Source organism: Typopeltis vanoorti, chromosome 21 (assembly GCF_054136105.1).
Source record: "Typopeltis vanoorti isolate ZY-2024b chromosome 21, IOZ_Tvanoo_1.0, whole genome shotgun sequence".
NCBI classification, from domain to species: domain Eukaryota; kingdom Metazoa; phylum Arthropoda; class Arachnida; order Uropygi; family Thelyphonidae; genus Typopeltis; species Typopeltis vanoorti.
The window spans coordinates 71,799,465-71,822,658 of NC_143569.1; the positions used below are offsets into that span (position 1 = coordinate 71,799,465).

General features: G+C 35.8%; 1 protein-coding gene across 1 annotated transcript in view; it reads right to left on the bottom strand.

The window, feature by feature from the left end:
* Positions 1–13,955, bottom strand: part of LOC150094963 (protein phosphatase 1L) — a 150,183-nt gene extending 136,228 nt beyond the window's left edge. The window contains exon 1 of the mRNA XM_090411582.1: positions 13,465–13,955. Coding sequence (XP_090267708.1) covers positions 13,465–13,914 — 450 coding nt within the window. The 5' untranslated portion in view covers positions 13,915–13,955. The remainder of the gene's footprint in view (positions 1–13,464) is intronic.
* Between the last annotated feature and the right edge of the window lie 9,239 nt (positions 13,956–23,194).

Here is a 23,194-nt window from a genome sequence, read left to right on the forward strand (position 1 = left end):
AGTGAAGGAAAAGAAGAAAGCATATCAAAAGTTCCTGGCAAATAAGTCAGCTTTTACTCTTACAGAATACAGAGACAAATGTAAGAAAGCTAAACAGTGTGTAAAACTTGCTAAACAAAAGTCATGGGAGGACTTTGGCAAGAATATAGAAAATAAATATCAAGAAGGTGGCAAAATATTCTGGAGGTTGTTGAAGAAGCTTAGAAATGGAGGAAAGAGTGCTGTAAAAGGAATTACAGATGATAAAGGTGAAATGAAAACAGGAGAAAAAGATATCCTTGAAGTATGGAGTAATTACTTTGAAAAACTGCTAAATGAAACAAGCAGTGATGACAGCACAGTGATAAAAAACACTGACCAGGCATGCAGTCAGGAATACATATCCATATTTGAAGTAGAAAAAGCCATCAAAGGCTTGAAATGTGGAAAGGCAGCAGGAGTAGATGATATTCGACCAGAAATGCTGAAGTATGGTGGTATAAGAGTCTTACAGTGGCTGCACTGCATAGTTCAGAAAGCCTGGACAGAGGGACGAATTCCCGATGATTGGAGTAGAGCTCTCATAGTACCCATATATAAAAAGGGAAATAAAACTGAATGTGAGAATTACAGAGGTATTTCCCTACTGAGTGTTCCTGGCAAGATCTATGCAAGTATACTTGAGAAACGGTTGAGAAGAATTGTGGAAGAAAAGCTTGGTGAAGAACAAGCTGGATTCAGGCCAAATAGAGGCTGTCAGGATCAGATCTTCACTTTACGACAAATAGTCGAGAAAGCATGGGAATATAACAAAGATCTGTATTTAAGTTTTGTCGATTTGGAAAAGGCATATGACAAGGTGCCAAGAGAGAAGCTATTCAATACGCTGCAGTTATATGGTGTCAATGGGGCATTATATCAAGCGATACTTAGTCTTTATTTGAGTTGTGAGTCAGCAGTTAGAATTGAAGGAAGTAGAGGAAGATGGTTTAATGTTAAATCTGGTGTGAGACAAGGATGTACATTATCCCCTCTGTTATTCATTATCTATATGGATCACATTATGAAGGAATGTGGTATTAAACCTGATATCAAAATTGGAGATGTTAATGTCAGCTCTTTGCTTTATGCGGATGATGTTATACTTCTAAATAAATCCGCTACAAGTCTGCAAGATTCTCTGACTAAATTGAATAGCTGTTGTAATAGATATGGTATGAAGGTCAGCAATAAAAAGACAAAGACAATGAAAATAGGCAGAATCATTGAAAATGTCAACTGTGTTGTGAATGGAGAACCTGTGGAACAAGTAAAACATTTCAGCTACTTAGGCACAATTTTTACTGAAGATGGTAAACTAAATATAGAAATAGACAACAGAATCAGCAAAGCTGGTATGGTGGGAAGTCAATTGAATAAATTCATATGGAATAAGAAAGAAATTAGTCGGAACACTAAATTAGCTGTATACAAGACAGTGTTCAAACCAATTTTAACTTATGGATCTGAGAGCTGGGTCAGAAGTAAAACACTTGACCAAAGACTAGAGACCGCAGATATGAGAGTCCTGAGAAAGATTAGAGGCGTGAACAGATGGCATCAATGGCAATATCATATTAAAAACGAGGATATTAGGAAAGAACTTGACATTGTCAGCATCCAGGAATGCGTTAGCAGAGCTAATCTCAGATGGTATGGTCACTTAAATAGAATGGGAGAGGAAAGATTAGCAAAACAAGTGTTCTCTGCCAGGTTGGCAGGAAAACGACCCAGAGGAAGACCAAGATATAGGTGGATTGATACGGTACAAAGTGCCTTAGACGATAGAAATATAAGATCTGATAATGTTGGAGTCTTGACAAGTAACAGACTGATTTGGAGGAAAATTGTAGATAGGAAGTTAGTAATGATGTAATTTTTTCATGTAGTACTGTCATATCCTGTACACCCCTTGAGGGTACATGGCAGGAATTTGATGATGATGATGATGATGATGAGTGAATAGGAGGGAGAGGGTGATATGATAGAGACCTACAAGTTAGTAAGGGATTGTTATAGGATCCGTGTTGGTTTTACAGCAAACGGTGGAAGATCAGGAGAGAACCAGAGGACATCTCTGGAAGTTGTATAAGGAGGCTGTGAGCAAGGGAGTGAGAAGCAGGTTTTTTGCATGCAGAGTTGTGAATGATTGAAATGCCTCACCTGAAAGTGTGGTGTCTGCAGAGAATTTGAGTGTGTTTAAAGCACAGTACGATGAGCTGTGTGTATGACAAAAGGACCTCCTAGATGGGTCTTTGACTCCATGGAGTCTTGGAATAATAATAATATTATAGTGATGTATTAAATCACTACGTGAATATTACATATGAACAAAATCATATTCTGAAAAGAATGTTGTAAATACACATCATCAAATTCCTGACATCATATCCTGTACACCCTTGAGGGTTGTACAGGATATGATAGTACTATATGAAAAATTTACATCATTACTAACATCCTACTACAATTTTCTTTCAAATCAGTCTGTTACTTGTCAAGACTCCAACATTATTAGGTCTTATATTTCTATCATCTAAGGCACTTTGTACCGTATCAATCCACCTATATCTTGGTCTTCCTCTGGGTCGTTTTCCTGCCAACCTGGCAGAGAACACTTGCTTTGCTAATCATTCCTCGCCCATTCTGTTTAAGCGACCATACCACCTGAGATTAGCTCTGCTAACGCATTCCTGGATGCTCATAACAATGTCTAGTTCTTTCCTAATATACTTGTTTTTAATATGATATTGCCATTGAAGCCCTGTTCATCCCTCTAATCTTTCTCAGGACTCTCATATCTGCGGTCTCTAATCTTTGGTCAAGTGTTTTACTTCTGACCCAGCTATCAGATCCATAAGTTAAAACTGGTTTGAACACTGTCTTGCATACAGCTAATTTAGTGTTCAGACTAATTTCTTTCTTATTCCATATGAATTTATTCAATTGCCTTCCTACCATACCAGCTTTGCTGATTCTGTTGTCTATTTCTATATTTAGTTTACCATCTTCACTAAAAATCGTGCCTAAGTAGCTGAAATGTTTTACTTGTTCCACAGGTTCTCCGTTCACAACACAGTGTGACATTTTCAACAATTCTACCTATTTTCATTGTCTTTGTCTTTTTATTGCTGACTTTCATACCATATATATTACAACAGTTATTCAATTCAGTCAGGGAATTTTGCAACCTTGTAGCAGATTTATTTAGAAGTATAACATCGTCTGCATAAAGCAAAGAGCTGACATTAACATCTCCAATTCTGATATCATGTTTAATACCACTTTCATAATAAATTTAGTTTAATCCTTTATCCAAGTGTGAGCAAACAAAGTTTGTACCTGAAACTATCTTCAGGACTGAGGTAAGGTAGTACAACACCAGGAAAACTCGCAGCAAAGGTGGATCAAGCTCTCAACTCCTTGTCTCAGTATCTCCCATAATGCACAGCACATCTCCTTGCGGACATGTATATTGATATTATAGTCTAACTCCTATAGGTAAGGATGACCTCTCCTATTACTTCTCCCTTAGTACCTCCATTCTGGGCTTGGCTCCCACTGACAAGACTTCAATAAAGGTCGAAACCGGTATGGGTAGTGGCCCTTCCCTTAATGCATAGCAGTCTACATGTCCACAAGGAGATGTGCTGTGCATTATGGGAGATACTGAGACAAGGAGTTGAGAGCTTGATCCACCTTTGCTGTGAGTTGCACAGTGTTGTACTACCTTACCTCAGTCCTGAAGATATTTTCAGGTGCAAACTTTGATTGCTCACACTTGGATAAAGGATTAAACTAAATTTATTATAGTCTAACCAAGTGAAAAATAAACTTTCATAATACCACTTTCGTTCATAATGTGATCCATATAGATAATGAATAACAGAGGGGATAATGTACATCCTTGTCTCACACCAGATTTAACATTAAAACATCTTCCTGTACTTCCTTCGATTCTAACTGCTGACTTACAACTTAAATAAAGACTAAGTATTGCTTGATATAATGCCCGATTGATACCATATAACTGTAGCGTACTGAATAGCTTCTCTCTTGGTACCTTGTCATATGCCTTTTCCAAATCAACAAAACTTAAATACAGATTTTTATATTCCCATGCTTTCTCAACTGTTTGTCATAAAGTGAAGATCTGAACCTGACGGCCTTTATTTGGCCTGAATCCAGCTTGTTCTTCACCACGCTTTTCTTCCACTATTTTTCTCAACCGTTTCTCAACTATACTTGCATAAATCTTGCCAGGAACACTCAGCAGGGATATACCTCTGTAATTCTCACATTCAGTTTTATCTCCCTTTTTGTATATGGGTACTATTAGAGCTCTACTCCAATCATCAGGAATTCGTCCCTCTGTTCAGGTCTTTTGAACTATGGAGTGCAGCCACTGTAAAACTTTTATTCCACCATACTTCAGCATTTCTGGTCGAATATCATCTACTCCTGCTGCCTTTCCACATTTCAAGCCTTTGATGGTTTTTTCTACTTCAAGTATGGATATGTATTCCTGACTGTATGCCTGTTGAGTATTTTTTACCACTCTGTGGTCACTGCTTGTTTCATTTAGCAATTTTTGAAAGTAATTACTCCATACTTCAAGAATATCTTTTTCTCCCATTTTCATCTCTAACTCCTTTTACAGCACTCTTTCCTCCATTTCTAAGCTTCTTCAACAACCTCCAGAATATCTTACCGCCTTCTTGATATTTATTTTCTGTGTTCTTGCCAAAGTCCTCCCATGACTTTTGTTTAGCTAGTTTTACACAGTGTTTAGCTTTCTTACATTTCTCTCTGTATTCTCTAAGAGCAAAAACTGACTTATTTACTGGGAACTTTTGATATGCTTCCTTCTTTTCCTTCACTGTCTCTTTAACTTCCTGTGTCCACCATGGAGTTCTGATTTTTCTATCCTTACAGACAACCTCACCACATGTCTCTCTGGCTGAATCAATCAGGGTTTTCTTCAAGGCTTGCCACTGAATCTCCAAGGTTTGGTTCCTGTTCTCAAACTGTTTCATTTTTTCTTCAATAATCTTTTTGTATTTTAGTCTACAGTTCACATCTGAGAGCTTCTCAACTTTTATTAGCTTCAAAACGTTATTACATGTTATCCTTTTCAATATGAAATTCAATTTTATCCTGCTCAAGACTAAATAGTGATCACTTCCAATTTCAAATCCTCTGTACACTCTGGTGTCCTGCACCAGGGAGAAAACATCACTATCAACAATAACATAGTCAATGAGACTTTTCTTATTCCTTGCCTCTTCTCTCCATGTGAATTTTTGCACATTTTTATGTTGGAACACGGTGTTAGTAATAACCAGTTCATGTCCTGAGCAGAAAGCCAACAGGTATTTGCCATTATTGTTAGCTTTGCTCTTTTCTCCAAATTTTCCCAAAATATTTTTGTATGTCATTTCCTACTCTGCTACACTGCACAACTAAATAAGAAGCTCATTCTTTTAGCAAATTATACCATTGTATTAAATTATTATATGGATATTACATATAATTACAGAATTATGTTCAGAGAATTTTTTTAAATGATAGTCCCATACACAAGCAGTTTGCCAACATACAATATATTAATATCATAGAGACAAGAAGGAACTTGTTCACATTCAGTCTGAACAGCTGTGGATTGTATTCTTTGGAAAACATGCAAGATGGGAAAGTGTTTTCCAGAGGACAGCAGTAAAAGAAATGAAAATAAATGAGGAGGAGAAATTTGTTCTGTGGGTTTGTAGCTGAACTATAAAGAAATGATAAGTCTATAGATTTAATAGAGGATGAAGAAATTGATTCCAGTTCAGATGGACATTGAACTGGAAGCAATTTGTACAAGATGCAAACAGTTGAAACTGAACACCTATGTTAGAGTGGGTAGAGTGAGTTTGTGAGAGATGAGTCATTAATAAACCTGATTGCTCTTTTCTATATTTAGTCATGTAATTTTTAGGGAGCTTTAAGGGAGGGACACCACCCAGATGTGAGAGCAGTATTCACTGGTTGGAAGGATTTGTGACTTGTATGAAGTTAATAGCTGTTCAGAGATAAAGTACTGCCTCCAGTGAAATCCTAATTGTTTGGATGTGAGGAAGAAATAGTTATAATATGTTTATGCCAAGAGAGGTTTAATGATAGAGTAATCCCAAGAAAAGAGATTTGGGTGCTGTTGAGAGTAAGACTGGAAAAAAACAGTTGTTTTTTATGGGAGATAAAGCAGGATTTATTTTTTGCCATTGAAACTGACAAGGCTGTCTGAACCCTATTGAATAATGCTTTGGAGATCAGAATTTAGAGAAGTCAAGGTTATCGTTCTAAAGGTTACAAAAAGCAACTGGAGCAGGTCACGAGGTATTTGAGGAATAAATAACCTCGATGTTGATAGATTCGATGACATATCACCATATGCCTTAAGGGAATGTTTGAAGTAATTGGAAGTAGCATAGGCATGCTTGTTTAATAAGTCTTACAACAGCACAGGTTCCAAGGGAGTGGAAAGAAGTAAAATTGTTCCACTGCATATAAAGGTGGTGATAATGCTGTGGCTACAAATTATAGGGCCAAGTTGTATATCTGGAGTTGTGGTGAAGGTACTAGAGTGTTTGGTGAGAAGTAGGATACAGAAATGGGTTGATAACAGCAGTATTCTCTATGATTATCAGCATGAGTTTGTTAAAGGGAGATCATGTTTTACTAACTTATATACTGTAACAAGGTGACAAATACCTTCGACAGGGGAGATGCATATGTAGTGGTGTAGCTTCTGATAAGACTGCCACATGACAAGTTGTTAAATAAATTGAAATAAATGAAATTAGATAACAGACTTCTCAGTTGGATCAGTGATTGGCTGTCAGATAGATATCAGAAAGTTGTATATGGAGGTGCAGTATATGGGAAGGGGAAGGTCACTAGTGGTGTGCTGCAGGGATCAAATTTGGGACCATTGTTGTTCAATTTGTATATTAATGATACTGGGATGTGTTTAATTAGTGAAAAGCAGCTGTGTGCAAATGATGCAAAATTAGGAAGAGCAATATCAAGCAGATGTTATGGCCTTACAGGAGGACTTGAATAGATCGCATGAATTGGCAGGTAAGTGGAACTGTCAGTTCAATGTTACAATGGTAAGCAATGACGGGATGCAAAGTATACACTTGGTCTAGAAACTTTAAAGGAGGTAGAGAAAATTAGAGATCTGGGAGCAGTGGTAGAGAAAGACCTGAAATTCAAGGGACACATTGCGCAAGTTGTGAAGATGCCACACCAGATAATGGCAATGATGTAGGGGACCCAGACATGCAGAAATAAAGTTATGATGCCATTGTATAAGCTCTTGATCAGATCTTGTGGATTATTATGCATAGATTTTATGCATAATAATCCATAGATTTGGTCACCAGGTTTTCATAGTGATGAGGATATGTTAGAAAGAGTCCAAAAAAAAGATTCACAAAGGTGGTCAGTGGTCTTTGGAATGTGGAGTAAGAGGACAGATTGAGAGAATGCAAATTGTGAATAGGAGGAGAGCTATGACTGAGACATATAAACTAGTAAGGGGTATCAAATTTTGGTAAGATACTTCTGATTTCTTTTTTTTGATTTTTATCTAGAGAAAGATCAGAGGGGCAGACATTGTGTAGTAAATGTTTGGAATGATTATGAGGGAGGCATTTACCAGGGTCAATTATACAGGAATCAGAGGAGATTTGGTTTGGAGATAGATCCGGACCAATACAGACCACAGCAGTATGCAATATAATAACTATTAATAAATAACTAAAGCAACTTAATCTCAATGTGGCTTATGTAGGATCCAACAAAAGTACATGTCCAGATGTAGTTTTCATAACTGAGAGAGAGAGATATATTTTCAGCAGAGGAGGTCAAACATCAGAGAATTTTCAGTTTGATACTCTTTGGCATCAAAGAGTATTAACTGAAAATGTTAATATTCTTTGATGTATAAACTGTACAGCTAAATAAACCCACATTCCTTTAAAAAATACACTGATATGTTAAATTACTATGTGGATATTACATATACATAGAATTCTGTTCTGAGAAGAATCGTGCAAGTACATTACAAATCTAAATAAGAAATTCGCATTCCTTTTGGTCTTGGTTATAAAACAATATTCCTATAAACTTTAATGAACTGCATGCACACTTGATGAATAAGGATTTAAATATATAATACAAAAGTAATTCATTAATGCATTGGCTATGCTACCTGCAAATTTATCTTAGAAAACTCTCTCTCTCTCACAGACATATATACATACTGTCAATATTATTATGATTATTATTCTTCAGACCTCCATGGAGTCAACAGACTCATTGTGGGAGGTCCTTCCTAAGAAACACAAAGTCCACCAAGACCCACCGAGGGAGCCCCCGCCCCAGGAAACACAAAGTCTACCCCCCCAAATCCACCGACCGCTGCCGCCACCCCAACCAGGCAACGCACTCCATGGCTCAACCACCTTCCATGCAAAGAAACCACTCCTCACCCTCTTGCTCACAGTTTCCTTTCGTAACTTCCAGGAATGGCCCCTTGTCATCATTCCTTCCCGCTGTTCAACCAAGCAAAAGAACTCCCCAGTGTCGACCCTGTAACCACCTCTCAAAAGTTTAAAAGTCTCAATCATATCACCTCTCCTCCTCCTATCCACCAAACTCTGCAGTCCACATTCCCTCAGCCAATCCTCATAACTAACATTGTACAGTCCTGAAACCATCTTTGTTATCTGCCTTTGTACCCCTTTCCACGTTAATTTATCCCATTCAAATCCTGGGGACCAAATCTGAGAACAATAGTCTAAGTGTGGTACTAAGCCCTGTGGAATCCCACTTGTAACCCTCTGCCTCCTTGAAACTGCCCCACCATACACAAAATCTCCAATACCCCTATCAGACAGCCAATCCTAAATCTACTTGACCAACCTGACATCCAGACTCATGTGCTGCAACTTAAATATCAGCTTATCATGTGGCACCCTGTCAAATGCCTTTGCTAAGTCTAAGAAAATGGCAGTATATGCTTTTCCCTTATCTAATGCTCTTGTAACTTTATTATAAAAGGCTAGCATATTGTTAAAACAGGAGCGCCCCTTCACAAATCCATGTTGACTCTCAGAGATAACATATACCAGACTTCCAGGGAGGTCGCATATCACCCACAACAGTTGAGGATGATATGTGGCCTAAACTCACTGCCTCCAAAGGCAAGCCATCATGCACTGTTCCATAGGAGAAAAATCTAGCTCTCACCCCATTCTTGACTGCAATCATTCTCTTCCATGGATGCCCTCCTCCCCACCCATCATAGAATAAAAAATTCAATTTACTGGTAATGAAATCTCAGAAAGTTGAAGGTCTCTATTCACCCTTCCTTTTCTTGTTTGCTATTGTTTGACCACAAATCCTCAATCTAGTCCAGATGAGGTCATATCAAAGTCTTGTAAAGAGGTAAAATAGCCTTATCCTTCAAGCATAATCTCACCAATATAATACACCACTGGATATCTCATCACATCAAAGTGCATAACTTTACTAATATTGAACTGTTAACCATTTTCACATGCTCACATTTCTAGCATATTTAAACCATTCTGTAAGAGACATATGCATTCTTGATTATCCTGTCTGTCTAACCTATTTAAACCATTCTGTAAGAGACGTGCATTCTTGATTATCCTGTCTATCTTTGCATCATCGGCAAGCAGTTGTATGTCACCTGTCAAATCTTTTCCAATGTTAGTAATGTAAAGATTGAATAACAATGGACCAAGGACTTATCCCTGTGGTACACCACTTGGTCACCTTAAATCTTACAAACTTCTCCCCCCCCACCATACATCATTTTTTGATATATCAGTCAGCCATCCTCTTAACTAAAGAATAACACATGTGCCAGTAAAATAAATTTTATTATGTAAATTTTATTATGATAACTTACATATCATAAGACATCATCAGTACAATTATCAACCAACAATAGGAATGGAATTAGAAAAGTAGAGTGCATGCTTAAATTGGAATCCCTCTAGGTATACAATCATGTGTTAATAGATTAAAAGTATTTGGCTGAAATTAAATTAATTTATTTTTATTAAATTTATTTAATTCAATTGAGGATAACAATTTCCCAAGTTTTCGGAATAGTGAGGCAGCCGTTATGATTGAGATTAGGTCTATGAAGTAGGGCTTCAGCAAGAGGCAGATGAAGTGGGTGTTGGACCTGGCAGTTTCCAGAGGCTCGAGCTATTTGGAAAAGTTAAAAGAGAATCTATAAGAACGATATAGATATTATGTATTTTGATGACGAATTGGAACAGTTTCTACTATTTTTAAACGAAGATATCTACTATTTTTTAAAGAAGATAAAGACGAATTTAATATTGCCACACAAGTATACCAGGCTGCAAGAAAAACGTCATCAACTTTTCTAAACGTGGACATTTTTTTTAGAGCCTTGTAAATTTTACTGCCAGTAGTCCCCAGCCAGCTTAATCCACCACTGGCTTCAGCATTTTCTTTATAGAAATGTTCATGTTTATATATGGTTCTATGTAGCAGTTAAGCATTTTGCCATTGAATTGTGTGGTTAGCATTTTATCAAACCTCACAAATATGGCCTTGCACAAAATGGAATTGAAAATGTTTATATAAATGCTATACATAATAAAATTTATTTTGCTGTGTGGCATATTGTGTTATTATCTGGTTATGGATGCTCCACAGGTGTCATTATACAAGAAAGCCATCCTCTTATCCATGCTCACTTCCAAAAGTATCATGGTGTATCCATTCCTCTTGTCTAACTCAACCGTAACACCATAAAATGTAAGGTACTCAAACATGACATTCCCATAGTAAATGTGTGCTGTTCATTGCAAAGTACAGATTCTCAATCAACCTATTTCTGTATGCAAGTTTTTACAAACTTTTCCAAAATCTTCATCACTACTCCAGAGATACTGATAGATCTTTAGTTGGATACATCAGTCTTTGCATCACTCTTGTGCAATGGAATTATCATACTCCTGTGGAATCTTCCCTGTGTTGACTCAAATTGATCACTTATACAACCATGTCAAAGGCAAAGCCAGTTCAGCTAAATATCCATCGGTGCTAATATCCCATCAGACCCTACTGCAAAATGTTTATTCAGTTTATGCAATAGCACTGGCATCTCCTCCTCATACACTTGAGTTTCTTCATCTAGTGTAGAGGTAACATTAAACTCCATGTTGCATATGAGGTTGATAGCTCAACAAAATGGACACTGCCAAACCCTTTCTAATGTTATTCAAGTAGAGCTGAACAATCTGTTCTGCATACCATTCAGTAGAGTAGAGTTATTCTTCCATATTCATTCTTTCTTTCTTTACTTGCAGTATAACAATAGAATTCTTTTGCATTGTCTTAGGCTTGAAAAACCAGTTTCTTTTTATATTATTATAATTATATAATATAATTATAATAATATGAAAATAATAATAATAATAATTATATTTCATATAATTATTATTATTATTATTTGACACCTCCAGGGAGTCCTAAGACTCATCAAGGGAGGGCACCTACTCTACAACTCTCCGTCTCCACCACTCAACTTCATCCACAAACTGCCTCATCTACACCAACGCCATCTACTGTCCACCATCACCACTATGATTTTCACAGACAATCATAAACAATTACAAACATCCATGCCCAAGACCGGCTAACTTGGCTATGGCTGAGGAAGATGCTTAAGCTCCTCAAGTCGTCAATGGGAACCAAACCTAGGACACTCCTTTCCGAGGCATATGGTTGCGAAGCGCATATCGACTAGGCTAACTGCATGAACAAATGCTTGTAACTCTTCTGACCCATGCTTATAACTTTCATAACTGATATCACCCTAAGTCTAGCAAATGTGAATGATATGCAGAAGAGATAATTCAACTCTACTTCACATTAATAACATTCATTTTTACATCAATATTTACATTAATAACAATGGAAAGGGTTTGACAGTGCTGGTTGGCTGATTGGTTACCATACCCGCTCTCCAACCAGAAGGTCATGGATTTGAATCCTGACATGGTCATGGATGTTTGTGTTTGTCTTTAGGTGGGAGATTAGTTTCATTGCCTGCTGTGAGACACCCCCCCCCCCAACATTCTGGTGACCTGAAGTGGCTTGAAAAAATTCCATGTTTGATTTCTAGAACAGGGCTTCTAGACTATGTAAAAATAAATTTTAAAAATTATAAAAATCTGAAAAAAAAATCTTTTTGTGTGTGGGAACCATATAAAAATAATCCTTATACATTCAGTATTCCTTCCACATAATCTTTTCATAAGAATCTCTTTCTTAATAAGGTAGAGCATCCATTTCACTCCTAACCTGTTAATTATTTTATGAAAAATTTGGTTTCTTCACATACATTACAACTTACTGGATTTGACCAAGTTCATCAGTCACTTTGATTTTTTTTTTAATCAAATTTTATTATTGTTTAATGTGCAATAAATGCAGTTCATGTAAACTACCTAATAGTCATAATGGAATATAAATGAAGTTGTATAGTACTGATATTCAATTTTCTGAATAATATATTTCTTCCTCTTTTTAAATTATATGAAAACAACTCTGTGGTTAGTGTTGGTAGGAATACAAATTAGTTTTCTAGGTTTTGCCCAGTGTGTGACAAGAAGCAATACAGTAGTTTCAAACAGCTGTTAGGCTGTTTGAAACTACTGTATAATGCTCATAATGAGAAAGCAATGGCAATGAAAGGGAGCCATACAGTTGCTTGTGTATATCTTTTAAGTGCAATAGCAAGTAATTTCATAGTTTCATAAGCTTTCTATCGTCTTTAATTAAAGCTTATATACACAAACATGGAAGTTTTTCCACTTGGTTATACTATAAATTAAAGATACCAAAAACTTATATACTTGCTTTAATCCTTTATCCAAGTGTAAGCAAACAAGTTTGTGCTTGAATAAAGGATTAAACCAAGTATATAATTTCTTTGTATCTTTAATTTACACAAACATTCATCTACTGAGTATAACAGAATAATGGATATGCATTATCCACACTTTCTGTTATTATACAATGTACATCGTGTATCAGTTTATTAGCAAAAGTTGAGTACCATATTATGCAGCCTCGTTTTTATTCAATATGACTATTAGGCAGTGTATTTAAAAAGGTATTTCTTGCACATTACACTAAAATAAAATTAGATTAAAAAAATAAATAAAAACGACTGATCAACTCTGCCAAATCCAATAACTATCAGATGTTTCCCCTCCCCCTTTTTTTTAAAAAAGAATGGATGATTCTATATACAATATTTTTATACAATATACAATTTGCTTCACCGAACAGATATGAGCGAATATTATCATTACATACCTCTCCTCCGTGTCCGTCAAATATCCCATAAAGAGAGATGCCGCTTTCGTCAACTAAAACACTAAATCGGTCTTCCATCCGCGGCCTCCTACCCTGCACAGCATACACTGCTGCATTGTCTTTTTCCAGTTCCCATGCTTGCTGATCACTTAACAGCTCAGCTGGATTCACAAATATTGGAAATCCTTTTCCAGTTCTGAATTTTGCGATTGGCAATCTGCTAAAAACACTTTTAACCCACAGTTCAGTCGACTGGCACAACAGAAACACAAGGATAAGGGCTACTCCTATAACAAGGGTTTCTGGTTTAGATAAATAAAAACAAATGAAACGGCTAAAACAGTTAACAGATGTAGAGTTCAAGGGGAAACTCAGAAGAAATCGAGATAAAATTTTCATGTGTGACAGTAAAGTCTGATACAAAACTTCGTCTTCGAGGTCGTCATCCATCTTTCGTCGGATGCATGCAGAAAATGATCACATCGTCACCAGTGGATATTTACTACCCATAAAGCGCATGCGTCACTAAAGTTAGATGCAGATGGCTTGAGATGAGGAGAACTATTCACTTTTATTTCGTTTGGAATGCAATTATATTGTTGTTTATATGTACAGTATTTATATATTTCGTGTATAATGTATTAATGATTTTACTTTTTTCTACTGTATAAGAAATTTAAAACATTTTCATTCGTCACTGAGTAGTAATGAAAATCAAGCACGTATACGAACTTACTTTAATGCGGTTGCAAGTAGTATAGAATGCTTGATGCAACGTGATGCTGATAATTCGCTTTTTTCTATGTCAAGTCAGCGGGCAGTATTTCACTAATTGAGTACTCATAAAATTTCAGTGCATTACTAATTTTAAAAACCATGTAGATATTCATCTAATAAGAAAATAGTTTCTTTGTGAAAACCAATGTTTTTAAATATATAAGTATAAGAAAGAAAGAGGCAAGCAGTTATTTATTGTATAAACCAACGTGTCACATATTCCTGCACTAGTGACATTACTAGAATTATCCATCTTATCTTTGCGGAGTATCTCGGTGATGGCATTTTATAATTACCATTGGACATAATTTTTAATGTTGAAATATTAACATTCCTAGCGTTTTTGTTGATATCCTGATGTTAATTGCTTTATAATTATTTGTTGCAGATGCACATGTGTGCCTTTGTTATACCATCTGGCAATAGTTGTTCATTTTCTAATCAATTATGATATAAATATTCAGTTTGTGCATTAATAATGTTGGGAATGATTTAGGGGGAATACTCAGTGATTTACCAATGATGCTGAATTAGGTAATAAATTGGCTTAAAAAGATGATATAGGTGTCACATGATGACCTGACTAGAATGACATTGTGTGAGCAAAGGATAATGGTTGCTAGTTTAATGTGGTAAAATGTAACATTATGCACCTTAGAATGAAGTGATGGCAAGCTGTGTTGGAATTGTGCTGTTAGGCTAGACATTTGGGGGATGGGTGATGTTGAACAGTAAATCCAGAGAATATTGCAGAGGAGGACAAAATAGTTTAAACGATCATCTGGATGTTTCTTGGATGTCTAGAAATACATTGACAAGCGCAGATAAGGATATTATTGTTCCTCTTTATAAGGCTTTGATATGACCATTGATATTTGGACTAATGTTTACAGATTAGGTACCTGAGTTTCTTGGGGATGAAGTACTAGAAAGGAAACACTAGCAAGTGACCAGAATGGTGACTGGTGCCTGTGAGTTACAAAGTTTAGCTAATAGGCAGAAAAAGGGGATATGACAGAAATATTTAAGTTAATAAAAGAATTTAGCAGAGTAGCTGATAAAGAAATTTTTCTTTATATGACTGGATGGGAAAGAACAAGGGGTCATCCTTAGGGGTGTGTAAAGGTAAGGTTAGCAAGGGTGTGAGAGCTAAATTTTTTTAGAGAGTAATGAATGACTGGAATGGATTGCTAATAGAAATTTTATGTACTTTGTCAGTAAACAAGTAGTTTAAAGATAGGTGTAATAAGTACTGTGGTTAGTGTGGGCCTCCCCACAATGAGTCTTTGGACTCCATGTAATGCACTGGTGTCCAATAGCTAAGGATGAACTACATTTTTACCTATATACGAAAAAAATTTCATGACTACAGCCAAATGTTGACATAAATTTGTCAGCATACTAATAAATTATATGACACAAGAATGTGTTATAAATTTCATACAAAAATAAATTGTAATATGTTTTTGGCAAAAGTTACATATTTCCTAAGGATGTACTTAAGAAATTAAAGTACAGTGCTTACAGAAAACTATGCAGAGAGACATTTCAGTATGGAATATGTTCACCCTGAACTGCAATGCAGCTCTCACAATGTCGTACCATGCCTTTTTAAGGCAAACTGGCCCACTCCTCCTTTAGAGTAAGGATAAAGCCTTGTTTATTTTCTGAAGAGGAATTTCAAGCAACATCTGCCTATTGCACCAAAAATGTGTTCTATGGGGGTTTGAGATCTGGGGAGTGTGATGGCCACTCAATTTGATTAATACCCTCAGTCTCTAGAAGTATCACCACTGCTTGTGTATGATGTGGTGTGACATTGTTATCTATAAAAATGAATTCTTTGCCTACAGCACCATGGAACAATCAAACATGGCATTGAAGAACTTCGTTGTAATATCATTCACCAGTCATAGTCCCTTTTTCCAGCACTCAAATGGCTCTCATCTGTAAAGAGTACATTAGCCCATTAGTGTCTTGTCCAATTTTTATGGATGCAGTACTACCAAAAATGTGCTCTACAATGAGCTGTGGATAAAGAGATGTAGACTACAGGCCTTTGGGTGTATAGGCCTACTTGTCGCAGATGTCTTGCTATAGTTTGCTGAGATATCCACATAATGTGCTTGAATAGGCCTACAAATATCTCAACAAACTGTGGCAAGATGTGTACACATGCTTGAATAGCGCTGACTTGCTATGGTGCGTCGATTACATTTTGCTGTTAAAAAACAAAAATCTGGACAACATTTCAAACCTCTGGAATATGTTCCATTGGTCTGAAATGCTCGAGAGCCTAAATTTAACATATATGAGATTACAAACAGTAATTCAGCAATATCAGTAATTCTGTGACCTTTAAGCATTCCAGTAATTCTTCTCCATGTGAAATTATCTAGACATTGTCTAGATAATTTCACATGGGGAAGAGACATTACAAAACTACAAAGTTTGCAACTTTATTCTTTCATGAAAAGAGTTTCCTTTAAATACAATTCACTTAGTGCAGCCTTTTGTCTTTTATCCTGTTTAGTGCTACCACATGACCACTTTGTGTGTGATTCGAAAATTTAAATGTGTACGCACTTTCTACTCGAAATCATCAGTTATACAAATTTCCACAAGCTTATTTGTCTGAATTTGCAGTTATAATCTTCGGATATATGTTCGCCATTAGGTTTTGGACACTAGTGTAATTAATTATGGCTCTCAGAAGAAGAAGTGTCATATCAGTTTGGAGTAATCACCCTAACTTTCGGTTGTACTGTTAACTATACCAATTATCATGATTTCTTTACAGTAATACTTATATGGTTGTCAACTGTAAAATATATTTGAGTATTTTTTAGTTTTCTGTGCAGGTTTGAACTCATCATTAGGTTTAATGGAATGAATACAACACAGAGAAACAATTAATGTTGTATTGTTTAAAGAATAGTGTTTAAGAGGAGTAGCATGGGAATTTTCCCAGAAATTATACCTAATGAAATTATTGCCTCTTAAAATGGAATTTTAAGTGCTAAATTCTTTGCTTGTTCTATCAATATTTTACAGAGGGAATAACTGTTTTGTCATTATCAGTAAAAGTGTTTAGTAATTATTTTATTTTCTCTAAAAAAATTATGTGCTAAATGAGTATTGCCTGATAGGCTACAGAAGCAAATTGACATTTGAAAGATTGCAGATTTAGCTTGTATTTGTTATACAGCAAAGTAAAAGAATAATAATGAAGAAATAAAATAATAAAGATAAATAAAGACATCTTAATGTGTTTCATTAATTTTAACTTTAAACTACAAACACACTAACAACAAAAACAGATTATTTGTCAGTCATATCCAATTTTTTAATGGCATGTTGGACCAGTTTCTTTTCAGTTTTTGGTTTTGATATAATTTTGAAAATTACATAAAAATTATTTTTGTGTTATCATTATATTATATTCTCATAATCTCTCAGGAATATTTTAATCTGATTATAAAATTAAAATGGATACATAATATATCCGGCCTGGTTGGTCGAGTAGTCTGCTCATCCGCTCTCCAACCAAAAGGCTGCGGGTTCGAATCCTGCCATGGGCATGGATGCTTGTGATTGTCTGTGAAAATACTAGTGGTGGTGGTGGTCGGCAGTAGGTGGCGTTGGTATAGATGATGAAGATAGTTGTGGTTTGTTGTAGTTGGTGAATTGAGTGGTGAAGACAGAGCTGTAGAGTAGGTACCCTCCCTCGAGGAGTCTTTAGACTCCCTGGAGGTGTCATGTAATAATAATATTCCTTTTATAAGTAACTTACCTTTTCCAGAATGAAGCCTTTGGTTTGCTGTGGTCTGCTTCTCCATCTTGTGAATACTAGTTTTCTGTCTCTAAGCAAGTTATGTGTTATTTTACAAATGCCATTTGTATTTGAATTAAAGAAGAAAAGAATTTGTAGCATTGATTAGCATGGATTCTCGAAATTATTAGTATCTGTGAGCGATGAATAAACAAGGTAGATATCCTGACAGGAATTAAAAAAAAAAAAAAAAATATATATATATATATATATATGTATATTAACCTCACACATGAAATTCTGTTTGGTTAATGTAAATGTGCAGGTAAAATATTAATCACTCTGTTTTCCTACCACTTCTAAATGAAAAACCTTCCCAGTCTCCTGTTCACACTCTCCTTATACCACTTAGGTGTTAGCTGTTATTCATGTGAAGTGTTATGGTATAAATCCATGTGTACCTCCTGCAACGAGTCTCTGACTCCATGGAGGTCAGATGTTAATAATAATAAAAAATCACAACATTAAAGGAACATAGTAAATAAGAGAATTCTTTATTTAGGAATTTCTTGATGGATATGTTGGAAAGGGTGCAGAGAAGATTCACAAAGGTGGTCTTTGGAATGTGGAGTACAAGGACAGATTGAGAGAATGTAAGTTGCAAAGCCTCATGAATAGAAGGAAGGGGGGGGGGGGATATGATTGAGACATATAAGCTAGTCAAAGGTTGTTATCAGGATGACATGGAAGAGATTTTTCATAGAAAGAGAGAGGCCATCACTGGAAACTGTATAAGAAGGGTATGAGCAAAGGAGTGAGGAGAAGGTTCTTTGCATAGAGTGTGTTTGGTGAGTGGAATACGTTGCCTGAGTGTGTTGTGAATGTAGACACATTGAATCAGTTTAAAGCATGGTTGGATGAGCATTGTGTGTACCTCCCATGATGTCTGACTCTATTGAAGTCAGATATTAATTATAATAATAATAATAAATCACAACACTAAAGGAACACACAGTAAATAAGAAATTTCTTTATTTAAGAATCTTGAGAAAGCCCCATTCATTGAGACCATGGAATTACAAAGTTTGGAAAACTAAGCTATTAATGGGTTAATGCAGGTGACTGTAGGCACCCATGAGGGTGAGTGTGAGAATGACCAAAATGTGCAGAATCTAGTCAAGCAACAAAATGAAATGTGGTAGTCAGTACGAAGTGTAAAAGTGGTTAGAGCCTAAGGGGATGCTACAGTTTATACATACTAATGATAGATATGTTGGAAAGGGTCCATTATCAGGAATACCTTCTATCTTAATGAGAGTTTTTTAGCATTTGTTGTAATTGGTTGTAACCTTGCTAAAAAGTTATAGGTATTAGTGTGACTTGGATGAAGCAGATGATATTTTTTTATGATGCTCCCACCCAGGAAAGGTTATGTGCAAACTTATAGTACATTTGTACCTTGGGTGTGCTAAGGATTTTGTTTTCTATTTTTATCAGTTTTATACTTTTTGTATTTTTTTACATAGTCCAGAAACCTTACTCTAGAGACAACATGGAACTTTTTCAAGCCACTTCAGACCTTCAATAAGTGGAGTCATAGTCTCACACCAGGTGATGAAATTCATCTTCTTTACCTAATGACAATCACAAACATCCATGCCCGAGTTGGTTGGAGAACAGATAACTGAAAGTAGAATGTGGGAGGTTAGGGTACTGTTGATGAAAGCAGAGGAATTTCAGCCAAGAAAGAGTATATCAGGAAGGTAGGGATGATGTGGATGGCAGTTCATTTGAGACAATCTGGTGTGAGATAGAGTCAACAGGAAAGAACATACAGTTGTAAGCTGCTATGATACAAGGGATAATGTAGAAGATGTGCATGCAAATTAGCTTGAGTGCAAGTCAAGTAATTATTAAGGGAACTTCAACTATGAGGTAATAAATTGGAAGAAGGAATGATCAGGGAAATGGAATTAATACATCTACTTAGATATAATGGCTTGAAATAGCACATGATGGAGGAGATTCAGAGCAGGTATTAGAGCATAGGATCTAGTCATAAGATTAGAAAATCTGTCCATAACTCAGCTTCATTGACTTTTTTTTTTTTTATCCCATGGTATTATTACACCAGATCATAGAGGTCAAGTTCGTGTATTTTATAGAATACCTTTTCTGGGTTGTTATAGAGTTCACATTTGGAAATATTCATACAGTTTAGCAAATGCATTGGTGATGCTTCCTCGATGTTACAGATTTTGCAGGTGGGGAAGACTTTTATGCCATTGCTAAACTTGATTGGTCTTGTGTGGCCGGTCTTGAGACGAGAGATCATGGTAGTGGCACTGCAATTAAACTTGGAGTTGATGGTAGCTCCTGGATTTTCTGCTGAGTACCAGTGGTGAGTCGTCCTGAAGAATTGTTCTTTTTATGTTTTCTTTTTGGGTGGTTTTAAAAAGATCAAAATCTGTGGTATCACTTGATGTTGTGGCCATTTTTGCTACTTCATCTGCATTTTCATTTCCCTTTAATCCCACATGGGATGGGATCCATTGGAAGATTATTTCGGAATCCTTATGTAGTTTGTTTATGTTTTTTGCTATGTGTCTAAGTATTTCTTGATGGCTAGTATAGTAGCAGTTCTTAATAGCTTGAAGGGCTGCTAAGGAATCTGTGAAAAATATAAACTCCTTTAGGTTTTGTTTGTCCAAATATTGCAGTGCTGTGTTAATGGCTATTAATTCTGCATGGTATGAGTTGCATCCAATACTGTTAGTTGTTTTTAGTTCTATATTATGAGAGCCACTCCCAGAATTGCCATTTGGATTTTTGGAGCCATCTGTGTAGATCTTTATTGAGTCAGGTCCATATTCCATTATTTTTGAAAGGGCTAATGATCTCAAGATTTCAGGATTTTCTAGGCTTTTTTTCTCATGTTTCTCTATTTCAGAGTTGATAACTATATTTTTCCTGTCTTGATTTAGAGGAAATGCTGGATAGTCGGCTATTTTATTTGGACAATCCAAGGGAATTTTATTTTCTATGATTTCATGCATTGTTGATTTTTTCTTTATTCTGTTTGTTGGTTTCCAGTTTTTAAAAAGTTCACTTGTTCTATGATGTGCAAGGTTGGTTCTTTTTTCCTACAAATTTGGTAAGATTGTCTTGCCACCTAATTTTTAAAGGAACAAGGTTGGATTCAAATTCTGCTATTTTTCCAGGAGTTGTATTCCTTAGTCCACATATGATTTTAGCTGCATTTTTCTGAATTTTTATAAGCTTGCCTAATCTGGTTTGTGATGTTTGCATCCAGATAGGCGAAGCATATTCCATTATGAGATGGATAATAGAGGTATATGTGACTTTTAAGGTTTTAGCATCGGCTCCCCACTCTTTACCTGAGATACGTTTCATGATATTTAGTCTTCTTTTTGCTCTAACTGCAACACTGTTATGTTTATTAAAGCTTAGCGATGGATTCAGAGTAGCTCCAAGGTATTTGGGGTTTTCATTAAATGTAATTAGTTGACTGTTTAGCTTAATCTTTGGTCTCCACTTTCTGAGATGGTTATTAATAGTAAGAACACCATTTCTGATTTAGTAGGGTTAATTTTGATTTTTTGATTTTCACAGTATGTAGCTAAACTTTCAATGGCTTTGTTTAAGTGACCTTCTGCTGTTTCTAGGTTGTTGTGAGCTGAGAATAGGACCAAAGCATCAGCAAACATAGCTATCTTTGTTTCTTTATTTATATTTTTATCTAAGTCATTTAAGTAGATGGAAAAAAGGAGTGGGCTCAAAATGCTACCTTGAGGGAGTCCCTGTCTTATTTTCACTTTCTTGGAAAAGGTATTATTTATTCTAACTCGAATTGTTCTATTTCTTATAAAGTCATAGATCCAGTTAAGAACTTTCCCTTCTATTCCAATATGACAAAGTTTGGAAAAGAGTTTCTGCCTCCACACACCTTATCAAAGGCATTGCTAAAATCTATAAAAGCTGCAATGGTGGATTTGGTAGGTTTGGTCTGGAAGTTATCCTGAATTGTCTAGGTTAAGTAGAAAAGTTGATCAGTTGTTGAGTGATTTCTTCTAAAGGCAGCCTGAAAATGTGGTAGTATACTATTTTTGTTTAGATAGTAATTCAAATGTTGGAGTATAATTTTTTCCATTAATTTGTCTGGAATTGAAGTCAGTGAAATTGGTCTATAACTTCCTAATTGGTCTTGCAGTTTGTTAGGCTTTAAGATTGGTATGATTCTGCTGTCTTCCATTCTTTCGGAATTTTTCCTTGTTTTAGGCTAATGTTGTATCGGCGAAGTAGCCAATCTAGGGCTAGGGAAGGAAGATGTTTGATCATAATTCCTTGTATGTTATCTGGTCCACATGATTTATTTATATCTAGTCCCTCCAAGGCATCTCCCAATTCAGAGATTGTAAATGGATCCCAGAATAGTTTGTTTTGATATTTTGGGGAGTTTGCAGCATTTTTATGCTGTCGAGCCTGTTTTGATATTTGATGGTCCTCCCTAATATTCATCTCTAGTTTGCTTATATTTTGAAAATGAAAGGTCAAGGTATTTGCAATCTCTCCCTATCTCCAATTTTGATATTTCCATCTGGATCTTTTAGCGTGTTAGTCTCACTTGCCTTTGGTAGATCTCTTTGTAAATTAGCAGTCAGTTTCCAAAGTTTGGTATCTGAAGTGTTTGGATTTAAGTTGTGGCAAAATTCTTGCCACCTAGTTCTTTGTAATATATTATATTTTTGTTTAATTTCAGCATTTATCTTGTACTCGATCCTGGTTTCTGGAGAGCATTCAATTTTTAAGATATTAAATAATTCATTTCGTTTAGTTATTTTACTGGCAAGTTCCTGGTGAACCTTTGTGTAGTTTGAAATAACTTTTCTCCTGTAGCCCTTTGGGATACATTTCTTTGCTGCATTTAGGATAGTATTCTTCCAAGTTATATAGTCTTTATCTAAGTCATTATGGTATGTGTGATTCTTGTATTTCTCCCAATTTGCCTTCTGGAAGTTCCAATGATATTTTCTTTTTTGGGTGGGTCTAGTCATTTTTGGGTTCAGATTGATTAATATTGGAGTATGGTCGCTTCCTACTGGTTCCAAAACAAACCAAATAGCTTTGTCATGAAGATCTGGAGACACCACAGTGATATAT